The 17,975-nt window shown below is 52.9% G+C and overlaps 1 protein-coding gene across 1 annotated transcript in view; it reads left to right on the plus strand.

The window, feature by feature from the left end:
• The window catches only part of LOC144805932 (E3 ubiquitin-protein ligase TRIM11-like), a 200,707-nt gene that overhangs the window by 118,789 nt on the left and 63,943 nt on the right, over nt 1-17,975 (plus strand). The window contains exons 4-5 of the mRNA XM_078672404.1: nt 11,535-11,557; nt 16,336-16,451. Coding sequence (XP_078528530.1) covers nt 11,535-11,557; nt 16,336-16,451 — 139 coding nt within the window. The remainder of the gene's footprint in view (nt 1-11,534; nt 11,558-16,335; nt 16,452-17,975) is intronic.

A 17,975-nucleotide genomic window follows, 5' to 3' on the forward strand; every position in this document is an offset into this window, starting at 1 on the left:
TACACAAGAGGCTGGAGACGCCTGGTTTGCACAAGAGGCTGGAGACGCCTGGTTTGCACAAGAGGCTGGAGGCGCCTGGTTTGCACAAGAGGCTGGAGACGCCTGGTTTGCACAAGAGGCTGGAGACGCCTGGTTTGCACAAGAGGCTGGAGACGCCTGGTTTGCACAAGAGGCTGGAGACGCCTGGTTTGCACAAGAGGCTGGAGACGCCTGGTTTACACAAGAGGCTGGAGACGCCTGGTTTACACAAGAGGCTGGAGACGCCTGGTTTACACAAGAGGCTGGAGACGCCTGGTTTACACAAGAGGCTGGAGACGCCTGGTTTACACAAGAGGCTGGAGACGCCTGGTTTACACAAGAGGCAGGAGACGCCTGGTTTACACAAGAGGCAGGAGACGCCTGGTTTACACAAGAGGCAGGAGACGCCTGGTTTACACAAGAGGCAGGAGACGCCTGGTTTACACAAGAGGCAGGAGACGCCTGGTTTACACAAGAGGCAGGAGACGCCTGGTTTACACAAGAGGCAGGAGACGCCTGGTTTACACAAGAGGCTGGAGACGCCTGGTTTACACAAGAGGCTGGAGACGCCCTTAACTGCCGTATATTAGATACATTTTACTAGGGACGCTCTTTGTGTTTGCCAACTGTATTTACCCTGTCCCTATTTTTGCAATAGTAGGGTTCCTCCCTCCTTGTTTTTCATAGTTTACAAGGCAGCCAAACCTACCTCCAGGAGCCAGAAATATCGGGGAAGACAGACGAGTGCGGTGCAGCTCACTAAATTCAATACCCTGATCTTTCGGGACGGTCCGGGGCCTTGGAGCCTGCGAGCTGGGATAGTATTGCGTGCTTCGCATGCAGGATTGTGGTGTTGGGGGAGATTTCCTAGCTGGAAGTGAGGATGTGGTTTGCGACACCTCACCTGTCATTGGATAATACTTGACAGCAGCAGCGGCTCCCCATATCCTTCTGAGTAGCGTATTAATAAGTGGACGCCTGGTTTGCACAAGAGGCTGGAGACGCCTGGTTTGCACAAGAGGCTGGAGACGCCTGGTTTACACAAGAGGCTGGAGACGCCTGGTTTGCACAAGAGGCTGGAGACGCCTGGTTTGCACAAGAGGCTGGAGACGCCTGGTTTACACAAGAGGCTGGAGACGCCTGGTTTGCACAAGAGGCTGGAGACGCCTGGTTTACACAAGAGGCTGGAGGCGCCTGGTTTGCACAAGAGGCTGGAGACGCCTGGTTTGCACAAGAGGCTGGAGACGCCTGGTTTGCACAAGAGGCTGGAGACGCCTGGTTTACACAAGAGGCTGGAAACGCCTGGTTTACACAAGAGGCTGGAGACGCCTGGTTTACACAAGAGGCTGGAGACGCCTGGTTTACACAAGAGGCTGGAGACGCCTGGTTTACACAAGAGGCTGGAGACGCCTGGTTTACACAAGAGGCTGGAGACGCCTGGTTTACACAAGAGGCTGGAGACGCCTGGTTTACACAAGAGGCTGGAGACGCCTGGTTTACACAAGAGGCTGGAGACGCCTGGTTTACACAAGAGGCAGGAGACGCCTGGTTTACACAAGAGGCAGGAGACGCCTGGTTTACACAAGAGGCAGGAGACGCCTGGTTTACACAAGAGGCAGGAGACGCCTGGTTTACACAAGAGGCTGGAGACGCCTGGTTTACACAAGAGGCAGGAGACGCCTGGTTTACACAAGAGGCAGGAGACGCCTGGTTTACACAAGAGGCAGGAGACGCCTGATTTACAGAAGAGGCAGGAGACGCCTGGTTTACACAAGAGGCTGGAGACGCCTGGTTTACACAAGAGGCTGGAGACGCCTGGTTTACACAAGAGGCAGGAGACGCCTGGTTTGCACAAGAGGCTGGAGACGCCTGGTTTGCACAAGAGGCTGGAGACGCCTGGTTTGCACAAGAGGCTGGAGACGCCTGGTTTGCACAAGAGGCTGGAGACGCCTGGTTTGCACAAGAGGCTGGAGACGCCAGGTTTACAAAAGAGGCTGGAGACGCCTGGTTTACACAAGAGGCAGGAGACGCCTGGTTTGCACAAGAGGCTGGAGACGCCTGGTTTGCACAAGAGGCTGGAGACGCCTGGTTTGCACAAGAGGCTGGAGACGCCTGGTTTACACAAGAGGCTGGAGACGCCAGGTTTACACAAGAGGCTGGAGACGCCAGGTTTACACAAGAGGCTGGAGACGCCAGGTTTACACAAGAGGCTGGAGACGCCAGGTTTACACAAGAGGCTGGAGACGCCCTTAACTGCCGTTTATTAGATACATTTTACTATGGACGCTCTTTGTGTTTGCCAACTGTATTTACCCTGTCCCTATTTTTGCAATAGTAGGGTTCCTCGCTCTTTGTTTTTCATAGTTTACAAGGCAGCCAAACCTACCTCCAGGAGGCAGAAATATCGGGGAAGACAGACGAGTGCGGTGCAGCTCACTAAATCCAATACCCTGATCTTTCGGGACGGTCCGGGGCCTTGGAGCCTGCCAGCTGGGATAGTATTGCGTGCTTCGCATGCAGGATTGTGGTGTTGGGGGAGATTTCCTAGCTGGAAGTGAGGAGGTGGTTTGCGACACCTCACCTGTCATTGGATAATACTTGACAGCAGCAGCGGCTCCCCATATCCTTCTGAGTAGCGTATTAATAAGTGGACGCCTGGTTTGCACAAGAGGCTGGAGACGCCTGGTTTGCACAAGAGGCTGGAGACGCCTGGTTTACACAAGAGGCTGGAGACGCCTGGTTTACACAAGAGGCTGGAGACGCCTGGTTTGCACAAGAGGCTGGAGACGCCTGGTTTACACAAGAGGCTGGAGACGCCTGGTTTACACAAGAGGCTGGAGACGCCTGGTTTACACAAGAGGCTGGAGACGCCTGGTTTCCACAAGAGGCTGGAGACGCCTGGTTTACACAAGAGGCTGGAGACGCCTGGTTTACACAAGAGGCTGGAGACGCCTGGTTTACACAAGAGGCTGGAGACGCCTGGTTTACACAAGAGGCAGGCGACGCCTGGTTTACACAAGAGGCAGGCGACGCCTGGTTTACACAAGAGGCAGGAGACGCCTGGTTTCCACAAGAGGCAGGAGACGCCTGGTTTCCACAAGAGGCTGGAGACGCCTGGTTTCCACAAGAGGCTGGAGACGCCTGGTTTCCACAAGAGGCTGGAGACGCCTGGTTTCCACAAGAGGCTGGAGACGCCTGGTTTACACAAGAGGCTGGAGACGCCTGGTTTACACAAGAGGCTGGAGACGCCTGGTTTACACAAGAGGCTGGAGACGCCTGGTTTACACAAGAGGCTGGAGACGCCTGGTTTACACAAGAGGCTGGAGACGCCTGGTTTACACAAGAGGCTGGAGACGCCAGCTTTACACAAGAGGCTGGGGATGCCTGGTTTACACAAGAGGCTGGAGACGCCTGGTTTACACAAGAGGCTGGAGACGCCTGGTTTACACAAGAGGCTGGAGACGCCTGGTTTACACAAGAGACTGGAGACGCCTGGTTTACACAAGAGGCTGGAGACGCCTGGTTTACACAAGAGGCTGGAGACGCCTGGTTTACACAAGAGACTGGAGACGCCTGGTTTACACAAGAGACTGGAGACGCCTGGTTTACACAAGAGACTGGAGACGCCTGGTTTACACAAGAGGCTGGAGACGCCTGGTTTACACAAGAGGCTGGAGACGCCAGGTTTACACAAGAGGCTGGAGACGCCCTTAACTGCCGTATATTAGATACATTTTACTAGGGACGCTCTTTGTGTTTGCCAACTGTATTTACCCTGTCCCTATTTTTGCAATAGTAGGGTTCCTCGCTCTTTGTTTTTCATAGTTTACAAGGCAGCCAAACCTACCTCCATTAGCCAGAAATATCGGGGAAGACAGACGAGTGCGGTGCAGCTCACTAAATCCAATACCCTGATCTTTCGGGACGGTCCGGGGCCTTGGAGCCTGCGAGCTGGGATAGTATTGCGTGCTTCGCATGCAGGATTGTGGTGTTGGGGGAAATTTCCTAGCTGGAAGTGAGGACGAGAGGTGGTTTGCGACACCTCACCTGTCATTGGATAATACTTGACAGCAGCAGCGACTCCCCATATCCTTCTGAGTAGTGTATTAATAAGTGGACGCCTGGTGTACACAAGAGTCTGGAGACGCCTGGTTTACACAAGAGGCTGGAGATGCCAGGTTTACACAAGAGGCTGGAGACGCCTGGTTTACACAAGAGGCTGGAGGTGCCTGGTTTACACAAGAGGCTGGAGACGCCTAGTTTACACAAGAGGCTGGAGACGCCTGGTTTACACAAGAGGCTGGAGACGCCTGGTTACACAAGAGGCTGGAGACGCCAGGTTTACACAAGAGGCTGGAGACGCCTGGTTTACACAAGAGGCTGGAGACGCCTGGTTTACACAAGAGGCTGGAGACGCCTGGTTTACACAAGAGGCTGGAGACGCCTGGTTTACACAAGAGGGTGGAGACGCCTGGTTTACACAAGAGGGTGGAGACGCCTGGTTTACACAAGAGGCTGGAGACGCCTGGTTTACACAAGAGGCTGGAGACGCCTGGTTTTCACAAGATGCTGGAGACGCCAGGTTTACAGAAGAGGCTGGAGACGCCTGGTTTACACAAGAGGCTGGAGACGCCAGGTTTACACAAGAGGTTGGAGACGCCAGGTTTACACAAGAGGCTGGAGACGCCTAGTTTACACAAGAGGCTGGAGACGCCTAGTTTACACAAGAGGCTGGAGACGCCAGGTTTACACAAGAGCCTGGAGACGCCAGGTTTACACAAGAGGCTGGAGACGCCAGCTTTACACAAGAGGCTGGAGACGCCTGGTTTACACAAGAGGCTGGAGACGCCAGGTTTACACAAGAGGCTGGAGATGCCTGGTTTACACAAGAGGCTGGAGACGCCAGGTTTACACAAGAGCCTGGAGATGCCTGGTTTATACGAGAGGCTGGAGACGCCTGGTTTACACGAGAGGCTGGAGACGCCTGATTTACACAAGAGGCTGGAGACGCCAGGTTTACACAAGAGGCTGGAGACGCCCTTAACTGCCGTATATTAGATACATTTTACTAGGGACGCTCTTTGTGTTTGCCAACTGTATTTACCCTGTCCCTATTTTTGCAATAGTAGGGTTCCTCGCTCTTTGTTTTTCATAGTTTACAAGGCAGCCAAACCTACCGCCAGGAGCCAGAAATATCGGGGAAGACAGACGAGTGCGGTGCAGCTCACTAAATCCAATACCCTGATCTTTCTGGACGGTCCGGGGCCTTGGAGCCTGCGAGCTGGGATAGTATTGCATGCTTCGCATGCAGGATTGTGGTGTTGGGGGACATTTCCTAGCTGGAAGTGAGGAGGTGGTTTGCGACACCTTACCTGTCATTGGATAATACTTGACAGCAGCAGCGACTCCCCATATCCTTCTGAGTAGTGTATTAATAAGTGGACGCCTGGTGTACACAAGAGGCTGGAGACGCCTGGTTTACACAAGAGGCTGGAGACGCCTGGTTTACACAAGAGGCTGGAGACGCCTGGTTTACACAAGAGGCTGGAGACGCCTGGTTTACACAAGAGGCTGGAGACGCCTGGTTTACACAAGAGGCTGGAGATGCCTAGTTTACACAAGAGGCTGGAGACGCCTGGTTTACACAAGAGGCTGGAGACGCCTGGTTTACACAAGAGGCTGGAGATGCCTAGTTTACACAAGAGGCTGGAGATGCCAGGTTTACACAAGAGGCTGGAGACGCCTGGTTTACACAAGAGGCTGGAGGTGCCTGGTTTACACAAGAGGCTGGAGACGCCTGGTTTACACAAGAGGCTGGAGACGCCTGGTTTACACAAGAGGCTGGAGACGCCTGGTTTACACAAGAGGCTGGAGACGCCAGGTTTACACAAGCGGCTGGAGACGCCTGGTTTACACAAGAGGCTGGAGACGCCTGGTTTACATAAGAGGCTGGAGACGCCTGGTTTACACAAGAGGCTGGAGACGCCTGGTTTACACAAGAGGCTGGAGACGCCTGCTTTACACAAGAGGCTGGGGACGCCTGGTTTACACAAGAGGCTGGAGACGCCTGGTTTACACAAGAGTCTGGAGACGCCTGGTTTACACAAGAGGCTGGAGACGCCAGGTTTACACAAGAGGCTGGAGATGCCAGGTTTACACAAGAGGCTGGAGACGCCAGGTTTACACAAGAGGCTGGGGACGCCTGGTTTACACAAGAGGCAGGAGACGCCTGGTTTACACAAGAGGCAGGAGACGCCTGGTTTACACAAGAGGCTGGAGACGCCTGGTTTACACAAGAGGCTGGAGACGCCTGGTTTTCACAAGATGCTGGAGACGCCAGGTTTACAGAAGAGGCTGGAGACGCCTGGTTTACACAAGAGGCTGGAGACGCCAGGTTTACACAAGAGGTTGGAGACGCCAGGTTTACACAAGAGGCTGGAGACGCCTAGTTTACACAAGAGGCTGGAGACGCCTAGTTTACACAAGAGGCTGGAGACGCCAGGTTTACACAAGAGCCTGGAGACGCCAGGTTTACACAAGAGGCTGGAGACGCCAGCTTTACACAAGAGGCTGGAGACGCCTGGTTTACACAAGAGGCTGGAGACGCCAGGTTTACACAAGAGGCTGGAGATGCCTGGTTTACACAAGAGGCTGGAGATGCCTGGTTTACACAAGAGGCTGGAGACGCCAGGTTTATACGAGAGGCTGGAGACGCCTGGTTTACACGAGAGGCTGGAGACGCCTGATTTACACAAGAGGCTGGAGACGCCAGGTTTACACAAGAGGCTGGAGACGCCCTTAACTGCCGTATATTAGATACATTTTACTAGGGACGCTCTTTGTGTTTGCCAACTGTATTTACCCTGTCCCTATTTTTGCAATAGTAGGGTTCCTCGCTCTTTGTTTTTCATAGTTTACAAGGCAGCCAAACCTACCGCCAGGAGCCAGAAATATCGGGGAAGACAGACGAGTGCGGTGCAGCTCACTAAATCCAATACCCTGATCTTTCTGGACGGTCCGGGGCCTTGGAGCCTGCGAGCTGGGATAGTATTGCATGCTTCGCATGCAGGATTGTGGTGTTGGGGGACATTTCCTAGCTGGAAGTGAGGAGGTGGTTTGCGACACCTTACCTGTCATTGGATAATACTTGACAGCAGCAGCGACTCCCCATATCCTTCTGAGTAGTGTATTAATAAGTGGACGCCTGGTGTACACAAGAGGCTGGAGACGCCTGGTTTACACAAGAGGCTGGAGACGCCTGGTTTACACAAGAGGCTGGAGACGCCTGGTTTACACAAGAGGCTGGAGACGCCTGGTTTACACAAGAGGCTGGAGACGCCTGGTTTACACAAGAGGCTGGAGACGCCTGGTTTACACAAGAGGCTGGAGACGCCTGGTTTACACAAGAGGCTGGAGACGCCTGGTTTACACAAGAGGCTGGAGACGCCTGGTTTACACAAGAGGCTGGAGATGCCTAGTTTACACAAGAGGCTGGAGACGCCTGGTTTACACAAGAGGCTGGAGACGCCTGGTTTACACAAGAGGCTGGAGATGCCTAGTTTACACAAGAGGCTGGAGATGCCAGGTTTACACAAGAGGCTGGAGACGCCTGGTTTACACAAGAGGCTGGAGGTGCCTGGTTTACACAAGAGGCTGGAGACGCCTGGTTTACACAAGAGGCTGGAGACGCCTGGTTTACACAAGAGGCTGGAGACGCCAGGTTTACACAAGCGGCTGGAGACGCCTGGTTTACACAAGAGGCTGGAGACGCCTGGTTTACATAAGAGGCTGGAGACGCCTGGTTTACACAAGAGGCTGGAGACGCCTGGTTTACACAAGAGGCTGGAGACGCCTGCTTTACACAAGAGGCTGGGGACGCCTGGTTTACACAAGAGGCTGGAGACGCCTGGTTTACACAAGAGTCTGGAGACGCCTGGTTTACACAAGAGGCTGGAGACGCCAGGTTTACACAAGAGGCTGGAGACGCCAGGTTTACACAAGAGGCTGGGGACGCCTGGTTTACACAAGAGGCAGGAGACGCCTGGTTTACACAAGAGGCAGGAGACGCCTGGTTTACACAAGAGGCAGGAGACGCCTGGTTTACACAAGAGGCTGGAGACGCCAGGTTTACACAAGAGGCTGGAGACGCCAGGTTTACACAAGAGGCTGGAGACGCCTGGTTTACACGAGAGGCTGGAGACGCCTGGTTTACACGAGAGGCTGGAGACGCCTGGTTTACACGAGAGGCTGGAGACGCCTGGTTTAAACAAGAGGCTGGAGACGCCAGGTTTACACAAGAGGCTGGAGACGCCCTTAACTGCCGTATATTAGATACATTTTACTAGGGACGCTCTTTGTGTTTGCCAACTGTATTTACCCTGTCCCTATTTTTGCAATAGTAGGGTTCCTCGCTCTTTGTTTTTCATAGTTTACAAGGCAGCCAAACCTACCTCCAGGAGCCAGAAATATCGGGGAAGACAGACGAGTGCGGTGCAGCTCACTAAATCCAATACCCTGATCTTTTGGGACGGTCCGGGGCCTTGGAGCCTGCGAGTTGGGATAGTATTGCGTGCTTCGCATGCAGGATTGTGGTGTTGGGGGAGATTTCCTAGCTGGAAGTGAGGAGGTGGTTTGCGACACCTCACCTGTCATTGGATTATACTTGACAGCAGCAGCGACTCCCCATATCCTTCTGAGTTGTGTAACTGTGCCTTGACCGTGGATTATTAAGTGGACGCCTTACACAAGAGGCTGGAGACGCCTGGTTTACACAAGAGGCTTGAGACGCCTGGTTTACACAAGAGGCTGGAGGCGTCTGGTTTACACAAGACGCTGGAGACGCCTGGTTTACACAAGAGACTGGAGATGCCAGGTTTACACAAGAGGCTGGAGACGCCTGGTTTACACAAGAGGCTGGAGACGCCTGGTTTACACAAGAGGCTGGAGACGCCTGGTTTACACAAGAGGCTGGAGACGCCTGGTTTACACAAGAGGCTGGAGACGCCTGGTTTACACAAGAGGCTGGAGACGCCTGGTTTACACAAGAGGCTGGAGACGCCTGGTTTACACAAGAGGCTGGAGACGCCTGGTTTACACAAGAGGCTGGAGACGCCTGGTTTACACAAGAGGCTGGAGACGCCTGGTTTACACAAGAGGCTGGAGACGCCTGGTTTACACAAGAGGCTGGAGACGCCTGGTTTACACAAGAGGCTGGAAATGCCTGGTTTACACAAGAGGCTGGAGACGCCAGGTTTACACAAGAGGCTGAAGACGCCTGGTTTACACAAGAGGATGGAGACGCAAGGTTTACACAAGAGGCTGGAGACGCCTGGTTTCCACAAGAGGCTGGAGACGCAAGGTTTCCACAAGAGGCTGGAGACGCCTGGTTTACACAAGAGGCTGGAGACGCCTGGTTTACACAAGAGGCTGGAGACGCCTGGTTTACACAAGAGGCTGGAGGTGCCTGGTTTACACAAGAGGCTGGAGACGCCTGGTTTACACAAGAGGCTGGAGACGCCTGGTTTACACAAGAGGCTGGAGACGCCTGGTTTACACAAGAGGCTGGAGACGCAAGGTTTACACAAGAGGCTGGAGACGCCTGGTTTACACAAGAGGCTGGAGGTGCCTGGTTTACACAAGAGGCTGGAGACGCCTGGTTTACACAAGAGGCTGGAGACGCCTGGTTTACACAAGAGGCTGGAGACGCCTGGTTTACACAAGAGGCTGGAGATGCCAGGTTTACACAAGAGGCTGGAGACGCCAGGTTTACACAAGAGGCTGGAGACGCCAGGTTTACACAAGAGGCTGGAGACGCCAGGTTTACACAAGAGGCTGGAGACGCCTGGTTTACACAAGAGGCTGGAGACGCCAGGTTTACACAAGAGGCTGGAGATGCCAGGTTTACACAAGAGGCTGGAGACAATTGCACATACACAAATCAATAATGAGCATTATCATAAAGAGCTGAACTTTTCAGCTTCAAAGCAGAACACAACCTCCCAGAGTTCATGAAGCCAGACAAGGTCACAGCACCCCCTCAAAATCCTACCCAGCCAAAGACTGGAGGTGCCTCTTTCTCTGCGCCCCCAAAAGTAGAAAATAATGATTTCTATGTGGACAGTTTAAAAAGAATCAACCATAGAATGCCCACAGCTGGACTGTGCAAACCCAGCCCCATTATCAATCGATTGCCTGAAGCCAGGTTTACCGTGCGTAGCCCTGCGTGGCCCTGCGTTGCCCTGCGTGGCCCTGCGTTGCCCTGTGTGGCCCTGCGTTGCCCTGCGTGGCCCTGCGTGGCCCTGCGTTGCCCTGCGTTGCCCATCATCAATCGATTGCCTGAAGCCTGGTTTACCCTGCGTGGCCTTGCGTGGCCCTGTGTGGCCGTGCGTGGCCCTGCGTGGCCCATTATCAATCGATTGCCTGAAGCTAGGTTTACCCTGCGTGGCCCTGCGTTGCCCTGCGTGGCCCTGCGTGGCCCTGCGTGGCCCTGCGTGACCCTGCGTTGCCCTGCGTGGCCCTGCGTGGACCTGCGTTGCTTGGTAATTCTAGACTAATGCAGGGCAGACCCAGTCGCTGTCGTGTGGTGCTCTGCACTAGGAAGACATTCCAAGGTGCTTTCTGGAGCATTCCCAGATTTACCAAGACAGGTAAACCTGGGAATGTCTCATAATTGTATGCCTTCGACAGAGCTGCATCAAGGAATTTCCTCTTTCTAAGTGCGCAACATACTTGAGGACTCTTACAAAAAGAAAAACACTTCAAAGGATTGTTTTTGTGCAGGAAGGTTTCCCTTCAATGCAGGCACCCTTACGCCATGGTGCAAGGGTTTCTGCATTGGCGCTAGACAGCAGATTGTGCACCAAGGCCGGGGGAGAGCAGGAGTGAGTCATATCACGGTAAATATGATGCTTTCCTGCCCTCTCCATTCCATGCAGCACAGCGAGCTGTCTTGCGCGCTGTGTTGCATCCAAAAAGGATAAATCTGCCCCACGTGTTTCTCCCCACTCTAAACTGAGTGGAGCAACCAGCAGGCTGGTGAAGTGTGAGCGCCAGCATTGTACGGAGAGGCTCCCGCTCTGTCAAACTCAGAATAATAACAAGATTTTAATGCAGAGTATTGGAATTATCCCAAATGATCCCATACCAGGTGTAGGTAACATAAGTCTATTCAAAGTACCAGGTAACACCACACATTTTTACACATTTTCAGCCTGTCCTAGCTCCAGGCTATATCTCACCAGGAGCATGAGGAAAGTAGATCAGACCATTCTGGAGAGACCCCCCCCCAGCCGGCAGCGGTGGAGCACTCCAAGCTACCATTTCGCTGCCTTTTGATGACACCTTCTCAGTAACCTGACATTACCCAGAGAGGCAGAGTCCGAAGACTCAGGGAGAGCGGGCATAGCACAGAGCATCTCCCAAAATGACAAGTCTGTGTCTCCTCAACATCTAAACCAACTCACACCATGATGCCAGGGGTGTTTATATTGACTTTCTCTTGTTCTTTCTCTTTCTAGGTCGCACAGAACTCCATCACCAGGTATGTTACTGCTCTCAGGTAAAATATGTCTGCAACAAAGTAGTAATTGTAACTGCTCATGGAGACAGGCCTTCGAAGCTTTCCAAAGCGTGAAGGTTCCTTGTGGAGTTAGAGGAAGTCTGCCTGGAGAACGCTCCACCACCAGCACGGGCTTTTCTAAATTTGGAACCTTCAACAATTTAGCATTAGCTGAACGTTACTGTCTAGGTGGAATGTAAAGTTGTGATTTGTGTTGAAGAGAGTACGGTCCAATGTGGTGGAAGGTCCTATGTACTATAGACAGTGATTTCAACTGAATTTGCTTGGTCACTGGGAGCCAATGGAGAGAGTCCATGGCCTCGAGGTAGAAGGATAACGCGGCAGAGAGAGAGCAAGGTTTGCTGCGGCCACCTGTGTGTCCACAATGCAGGCGGTGAACAAGATGGCTTGAAGCCCTAAAACAAGGCGGGCCATAGTCACGTTTATGTTTATGTTTATGTTTTTGAGATTTGTATTGCGCACAAATACCCGAGGGTGTCTTGGCGCATATCAGACTGCGTGGGAAGAAGAACTACCAGATGAATCATTGATTGAATAACCAGGTTTTCAGGAGTTTACGGAAGAAGATGAGTGTGGGACTGGTTTTGATGGACAGGGGGCGTGAGTTCCACCGCCTGGGGGTTGCTACTAGAAAGCGTCTGTCTCCCCAGCTAGTGGTTCTGGTACGTGGGACAGAGAGGAGGTGGATACAAGCCGAGCGAAGGGGCCTATGAGGAGTGTAGATCCGAAAGGCATCCTTGAGGAACCTAGGTCCTGAATCATGGATGGCCTTATAGGCAATACAGTACAATACAATACGTCTACTCAAAATGATGCTCTGCACCACAAGAGAGACCATGAGGACAACAGTGACACTATTTTACGTAGAGCCTCATCAGTCCAAACAAGTGGAAGAAAGTTTCATGAACATGAGTACAGAGGGATAGATCATTGTCCATTTAAACTTCCAATTCCAAACATGGTCCAGCGGCCAAAAAGCCACTACAAGAAGCCATGGAGGAGACCCCATGAAGCAGCTACCTCAGTCTTATCCCAGTTAAACCTGAGGAAATTAGATCTAAGCCACTGCGAGATGTCTCATATTCAGTGCTGTAAGAGGCTATTGGAGGGCGTAAAGTACAGTTTAGCGTAAAACTATTAGCGTCTCTTCCTCCTTTCAAAGCCGCACTAGGAATAATCTCATCCTGTGCCTGATACCTCTTGCCTCTGGCTGACACCTCTTACCTCTGGCTGACACCTCTTGCCTCTGCCTGACACCTCTTGCCTCTGCCTGACACCTCTTGCCTGTGCCTGACATCTCTTATCTCTGCTTAACACCTCTTACCTCTGGCTGACATCTTTTACCTCTGCCTGAAACCTCTTACCTCTGGCTGATATCTCTTACCTCTGGCTGATATCTCTTGCCTGTGCCTGACACCTCTTGCCTCTGCCTGACAACTCTTGCCTCTGCCTGACACTGCTTGCCTGTGCCTAACACCTCTTACCTCTGCCTGACATCTCTTGCCTGTGCCTGACACCTCTTGCCTGTGCCTGACACATCTTGCCTGTGCCTGACACCTCTTGCCTGTGCCTGACACCTCTTGCCTGTGCCTGACACCTCTTGCCTGTGCCTGACACCTCTTACCTCTGCCTGACACCTCTTACCTCTGCCTGACACCTCTTACCTCTGCCTGACACCTCTTACCTCTGCCTGACACCTCTTACCTCTGCCTGACACCTCTTACCTCTGCCTGACACCTATTACCTCTGGTTGACACCTCTTCCCTCTGCCTGGCACCTCTTGCCTCTGCCTGACACCTCTTACCTCTGCCTGACACCTCTTACCTCTGTCTGACATCTCTTACCTCTAGTTGGCACCTCTTGCCTCTGCCTGACACCTCCTACCTCTGCCTGACACCTCCTACCTCTGCCTGACACCTCCTACCTCTGCCTGACACCTCCTACCTCTGCCTGACACCTCCTGCCTCTGCCTGACACCTCTTTCCTGTGCCTGACACCTCTTTCCTGTGCCTGACACCTCTTTCCTGTGCCTGACACCTCTTTCCTGTGCCTGACACCTCTTTCCTGTGCCTGATACCTCTTGCCTCTGGCTGATACCTCTTGCCTGTGCCTGACACCTCTTGCCTCTGGCTGATACCTCTTGCCTCTGCCTGACACCTCTTGCCTCTAGTTGACACCTCTTGCCTCTAGTTGACACCTCTTACCTCTGGCTGACACTTCTTACCTCTGGCTGACACCTCTTACCTCTGGCTGACACCTCTTACCTCTGGCTGACACCTCTTGCCTCTGGATAACACCACTTGCCTCTGGCTGACACCACTTGCCTCTGGCTGACACCACTTGCCTCTGGCTGACACCACTTGCCTCTGGCTGACACCACTTGCCTGTGCCTGACACCTCTTGCCTGTGCCTGACACCTCTTGGGTCTGGCTGACACTTCTTGCCTGTGCCTGACACCTCTTGCCTGTGCCTGACACCTCTTGCCTGTGCCTGACACCTCTTGCCTCTGGGTGACACCTCTTGCCTCCGGCTGACACCTCTTGCCTCTGGCTGACACCTCTTGCGTCTGGCTGACACCTCTTGCCTCTGCCTGACACCTCTTGCCTCTACCTGACACCTCTTGCCTGTGCCTGACACCTCCTACCTCTGCCTGACATCTCCTGCCTCTGCCTGGCACCACTTACCTCTGCCTGGCACCACTTACCTCTGCCTGACACCTCTTGCCTGTGCCTGACACCTCTTGCCTGTGCCTGACACCTCTTGCCTGTGCCTGACACCCCTTATTTCTGCCTGACACCTCTTACCTCTGCCTGACACCCCTTATTTGTGCCTGACACCCTTTGCCTCTGCATGACACCTCTTGCCTCTGCCCGACACCTATTGCCTTTGCCTGACACCTCTTGCCTCTGCCTGACACCTCTTGCCTCTGCCTGACACCTCTTACCTCTGCCTGACATCTCTTACCTCTGCCTGACATCTCTTACCTCTGCCTGACACCTCTTACCTCTGCCTGACACCTCTTGCCTCTGGCTGACACCTCTTGCCTCTGCCTGGCACCTCTTGCCTCTGCCTGGCACCTCTTACCTCTGGCTGACACCTCTTGTCTGTGCCTGACACCTCTTGCCTGTGCCTGACACCTCTTGGGTCTGGCTGACACTTCTTGCCTGTGCCTGACACCTCTTGCCTGTGCCTGACACCTCTTGCCTGTGCCTGACACCTCTTGCCTCTGGCTGACACCTCTTGCCTCTAGTTGACACCTCTTGCCTCTAGTTGACACCTCTTACCTCTGGCTGACACTTCTTACCTCTGGCTGACACCTCTTACCTCTGGCTGACACCTCTTACCTCTGGCTGACACCTCTTGCCTCTGGATAACACCACTTGCCTCTGGCTGACACCACTTGCCTCTGGCTGACACCACTTGCCTCTGGCTGACACCTCTTGTCTGTGCCTGACACCTCTTGCCTGTGCCTGACACCTCTTGGGTCTGGCTGACACTTCTTGCCTGTGCCTGACACCTCTTGCATGTGCCTGACACCTCTTGCCTGTGCCTGACACCTCTTGCCTCTGGCTGACACCTCTTGCCTCTGGCTGACACCTCTTGCCTCTGGCTGACACCTCTTGCGTCTGGCTGACACCTCTTGCCTCTGCCTGACACCTCTTGCCTCTACCTGACACCTCTTGCCTGTGCCTGACACCTCCTACCTCTGCCTGACATCTCCTGCCTCTGCCTGGCACCACTTACCTCTGCCTGGCACCTCTTACCTCTGCCTGGCACCTCTTACCTCTGCCTGACACCTCTTGCCTGTGCCTGACACCTCTTGCCTGTGCCTGACACCTCTTGCCTGTGCCTGACACCTCTTGCCTGTGCCTGACACCCCTTATTTCTGCCTGACACCTCTTACCTCTGCCTGACACCCCTTATTTGTGCCTGACACCCCTTGCCTCTGCATGACACCTCTTGCCTCTGCCCGACACCTATTGCCTTTGCCTGACACCTCTTGCCTCTGCCTGACACCTCTTACCTCTGCCTGACATCTCTTACCTCTGCCTGACATCTCTTACCTCTGCCTGACACCTCTTACCTCTGCCTGACACCTCTTGCCTCTGGCTGGCACCTCTTGCCTCTGCCTGGCACCTCTTGCCTCTGCCTGGCACCTCTTACCTCTGGCTGACACCTCTTACCTCTGGCTGACACCTCTTACCTCTGGCTGACACCTCTTACCTCTGCCTGACACCTCTTACCTCTGCCTGACACCTCTTGCCTGTGCCTGAAACCTCTTGCCTGTGCCTGACACCTCTTACCTCTGGCTGATACCTCTTACCTCTGGCTGACACCTCTTACCAATGGCTGACACCTCTTACCTCTAGCTGACACCTCTTACCTCTGACTGACACCTCTTGCCTCTGGCTGACACCTCTTGCCTCTGGCTGACACCTCTTGTCTCTGTGCCTCTGGCTGACACCTCTTGCCTCTGGCTGACACCTCTCGCCTGTGCCTTACACCACCTCTTGCCTGTGCCTGACACCTCTTGCCTCTGGCTGACACCTCTTACCTCTGGCTGACACCCCTTGCCTCTGGCTGACACCCCTTGCCTCTGGCTGACACCTCTTGCCTCTGGCTGACACCTCTTGCCTCTGCCTGACACCTCTTGCCTCTGACTGATGCCTCTTGCCTCTGGCTGACACCTCTTGCATGTGTGCCCCTGATCTCTGCTCTGACTCTTATCTTGTTCTCAGGACTCAAAATTTGACGATCTGTAAGCCCGAGGATGATGCTGCTGAACGTGAACACACCGTGAAGAGGTTTTGCTCGCAGCACTCCTATCTGATGGAAAGAGTGAAGAAGATCAAAGGTGAGTGAGTCCAGCCCTGAGGACTTCACAGCTGAGGGGCAGGGGAGGTCATACATGCAGCAGAACTAAAAACACAAACTCAGGTAACGGCCTTGGGGTTTCCCCTTCATCCTTCCTCACTGTTAGATTTGGGCGTATCTAGTTGGCATAGGTAGGTACTTGTGACAAATAGGGACCCTTGCCTCTAGTCAGGGTAAGGGGGTATTTGTATTTGTATTTGTATTTGTATTTGTATTTGTATTGGGTATTTGTAAAGCGCATGCTGTCGCTCCAAAAGGAGCATCCTGGTGCTAAGATAATGTACCATACAGTGATGGGAACTAGATAGAGGCCATTACAAAGACATCGGATAGATTAAAAATCCAAGTTTTCAGTTGTTTCCTAAAAGCATTCTCATGGGCTAAGAGTCTGAGTTCTTTGGGCATGACATTCCAAGCCTTTGATGCCAACACGGAGAGAGTCTTTCCCCCCTTCGCTTTATAATGGAATCTGGGGATGGTAATCAGATTTCTGCCTGAGGATCTCAGACTTCTTGGGGGATCATAACGGGTGTAGCGTCTTGAGAGGTACTTAGGTCCTGTCTTATTAAGGGCTCTGAAAGTTGTCAGAAGGATTTTGAATAGAATCCTCTTGTGCAAAGGCAGCCAATGTAGAATCTTAAGTGCAGCCGAGGCAGAGGACCTCCTTGGTAATTTAAGTACCAATCTGGCCGCTGCATGTTGCACACTCTGTAATTTTTTCAACGTGGATTTTTTAATCCCGGCCATCAGGCCGTTACAATAGTTCAAACGTGAAAGAATGAGGGCCACTGCCACCGTCTTTCTCAAATCAGTGGGCAGGAAATCGAAAAATTTCTTTAGGGATTTGATGATACTAAAGCAACTTCCTGCCACATTCCTTACATGTTGGGTCAAAAGAAAGAGCGGAGTCAAACAAGACTCCCAGGTTTCTAGCTGTTTCCACTGAGTGAGGAGGCACGGCGAGTCCTCCGGCCACCAATCCTTAGGGCAGAAATGGACACTCCTAAAATAATCCCTGCTCCCCCCTTGGTAGTTTCGCACAAGCACCCAGGCTTATCACAGAGGCAGCGTGTAAAGCATTTTTGACCACATACAGTAATCAAGTGATAACACTACAGATGGACATCACACAGGTTTTATATCAAAAATAAGTATTCTTTATATAGATTTAACACAAGACCATAAACGACAAAAATCCACAATACTGTACTTAAACATTATAGTTTTAGCTTAGTTCTGTTCAGTTCTTAAAATGCGACACTTTGAGTCAATGTACCTTACGATGCGTTACGCTTCCACAACAAAAGTGTTGCAGCGATGGAAATGCAGCAAAGTTCCGGTGCAAAGAAATAAAGACGTGAAGATCTTCCAGATGCGGCACGCTTCTCCAATGTTGCGAGAAGTCTCGATTCAATGCTTCAGCTGCAGTGGTGACACCCTTGTTCCGCGATACGACGACAACAGCTTCGGCTGCGACACTCTTCTCCAACGTTGCGAGATGCTT

The sequence above is a fragment of the Lissotriton helveticus genome (assembly GCF_964261635.1).
Source record: "Lissotriton helveticus chromosome 1_1 unlocalized genomic scaffold, aLisHel1.1 SUPER_1_unloc_33, whole genome shotgun sequence".
In the NCBI taxonomy this organism is placed as follows: Eukaryota; Metazoa; Chordata; class Amphibia; order Caudata; family Salamandridae; genus Lissotriton; species Lissotriton helveticus.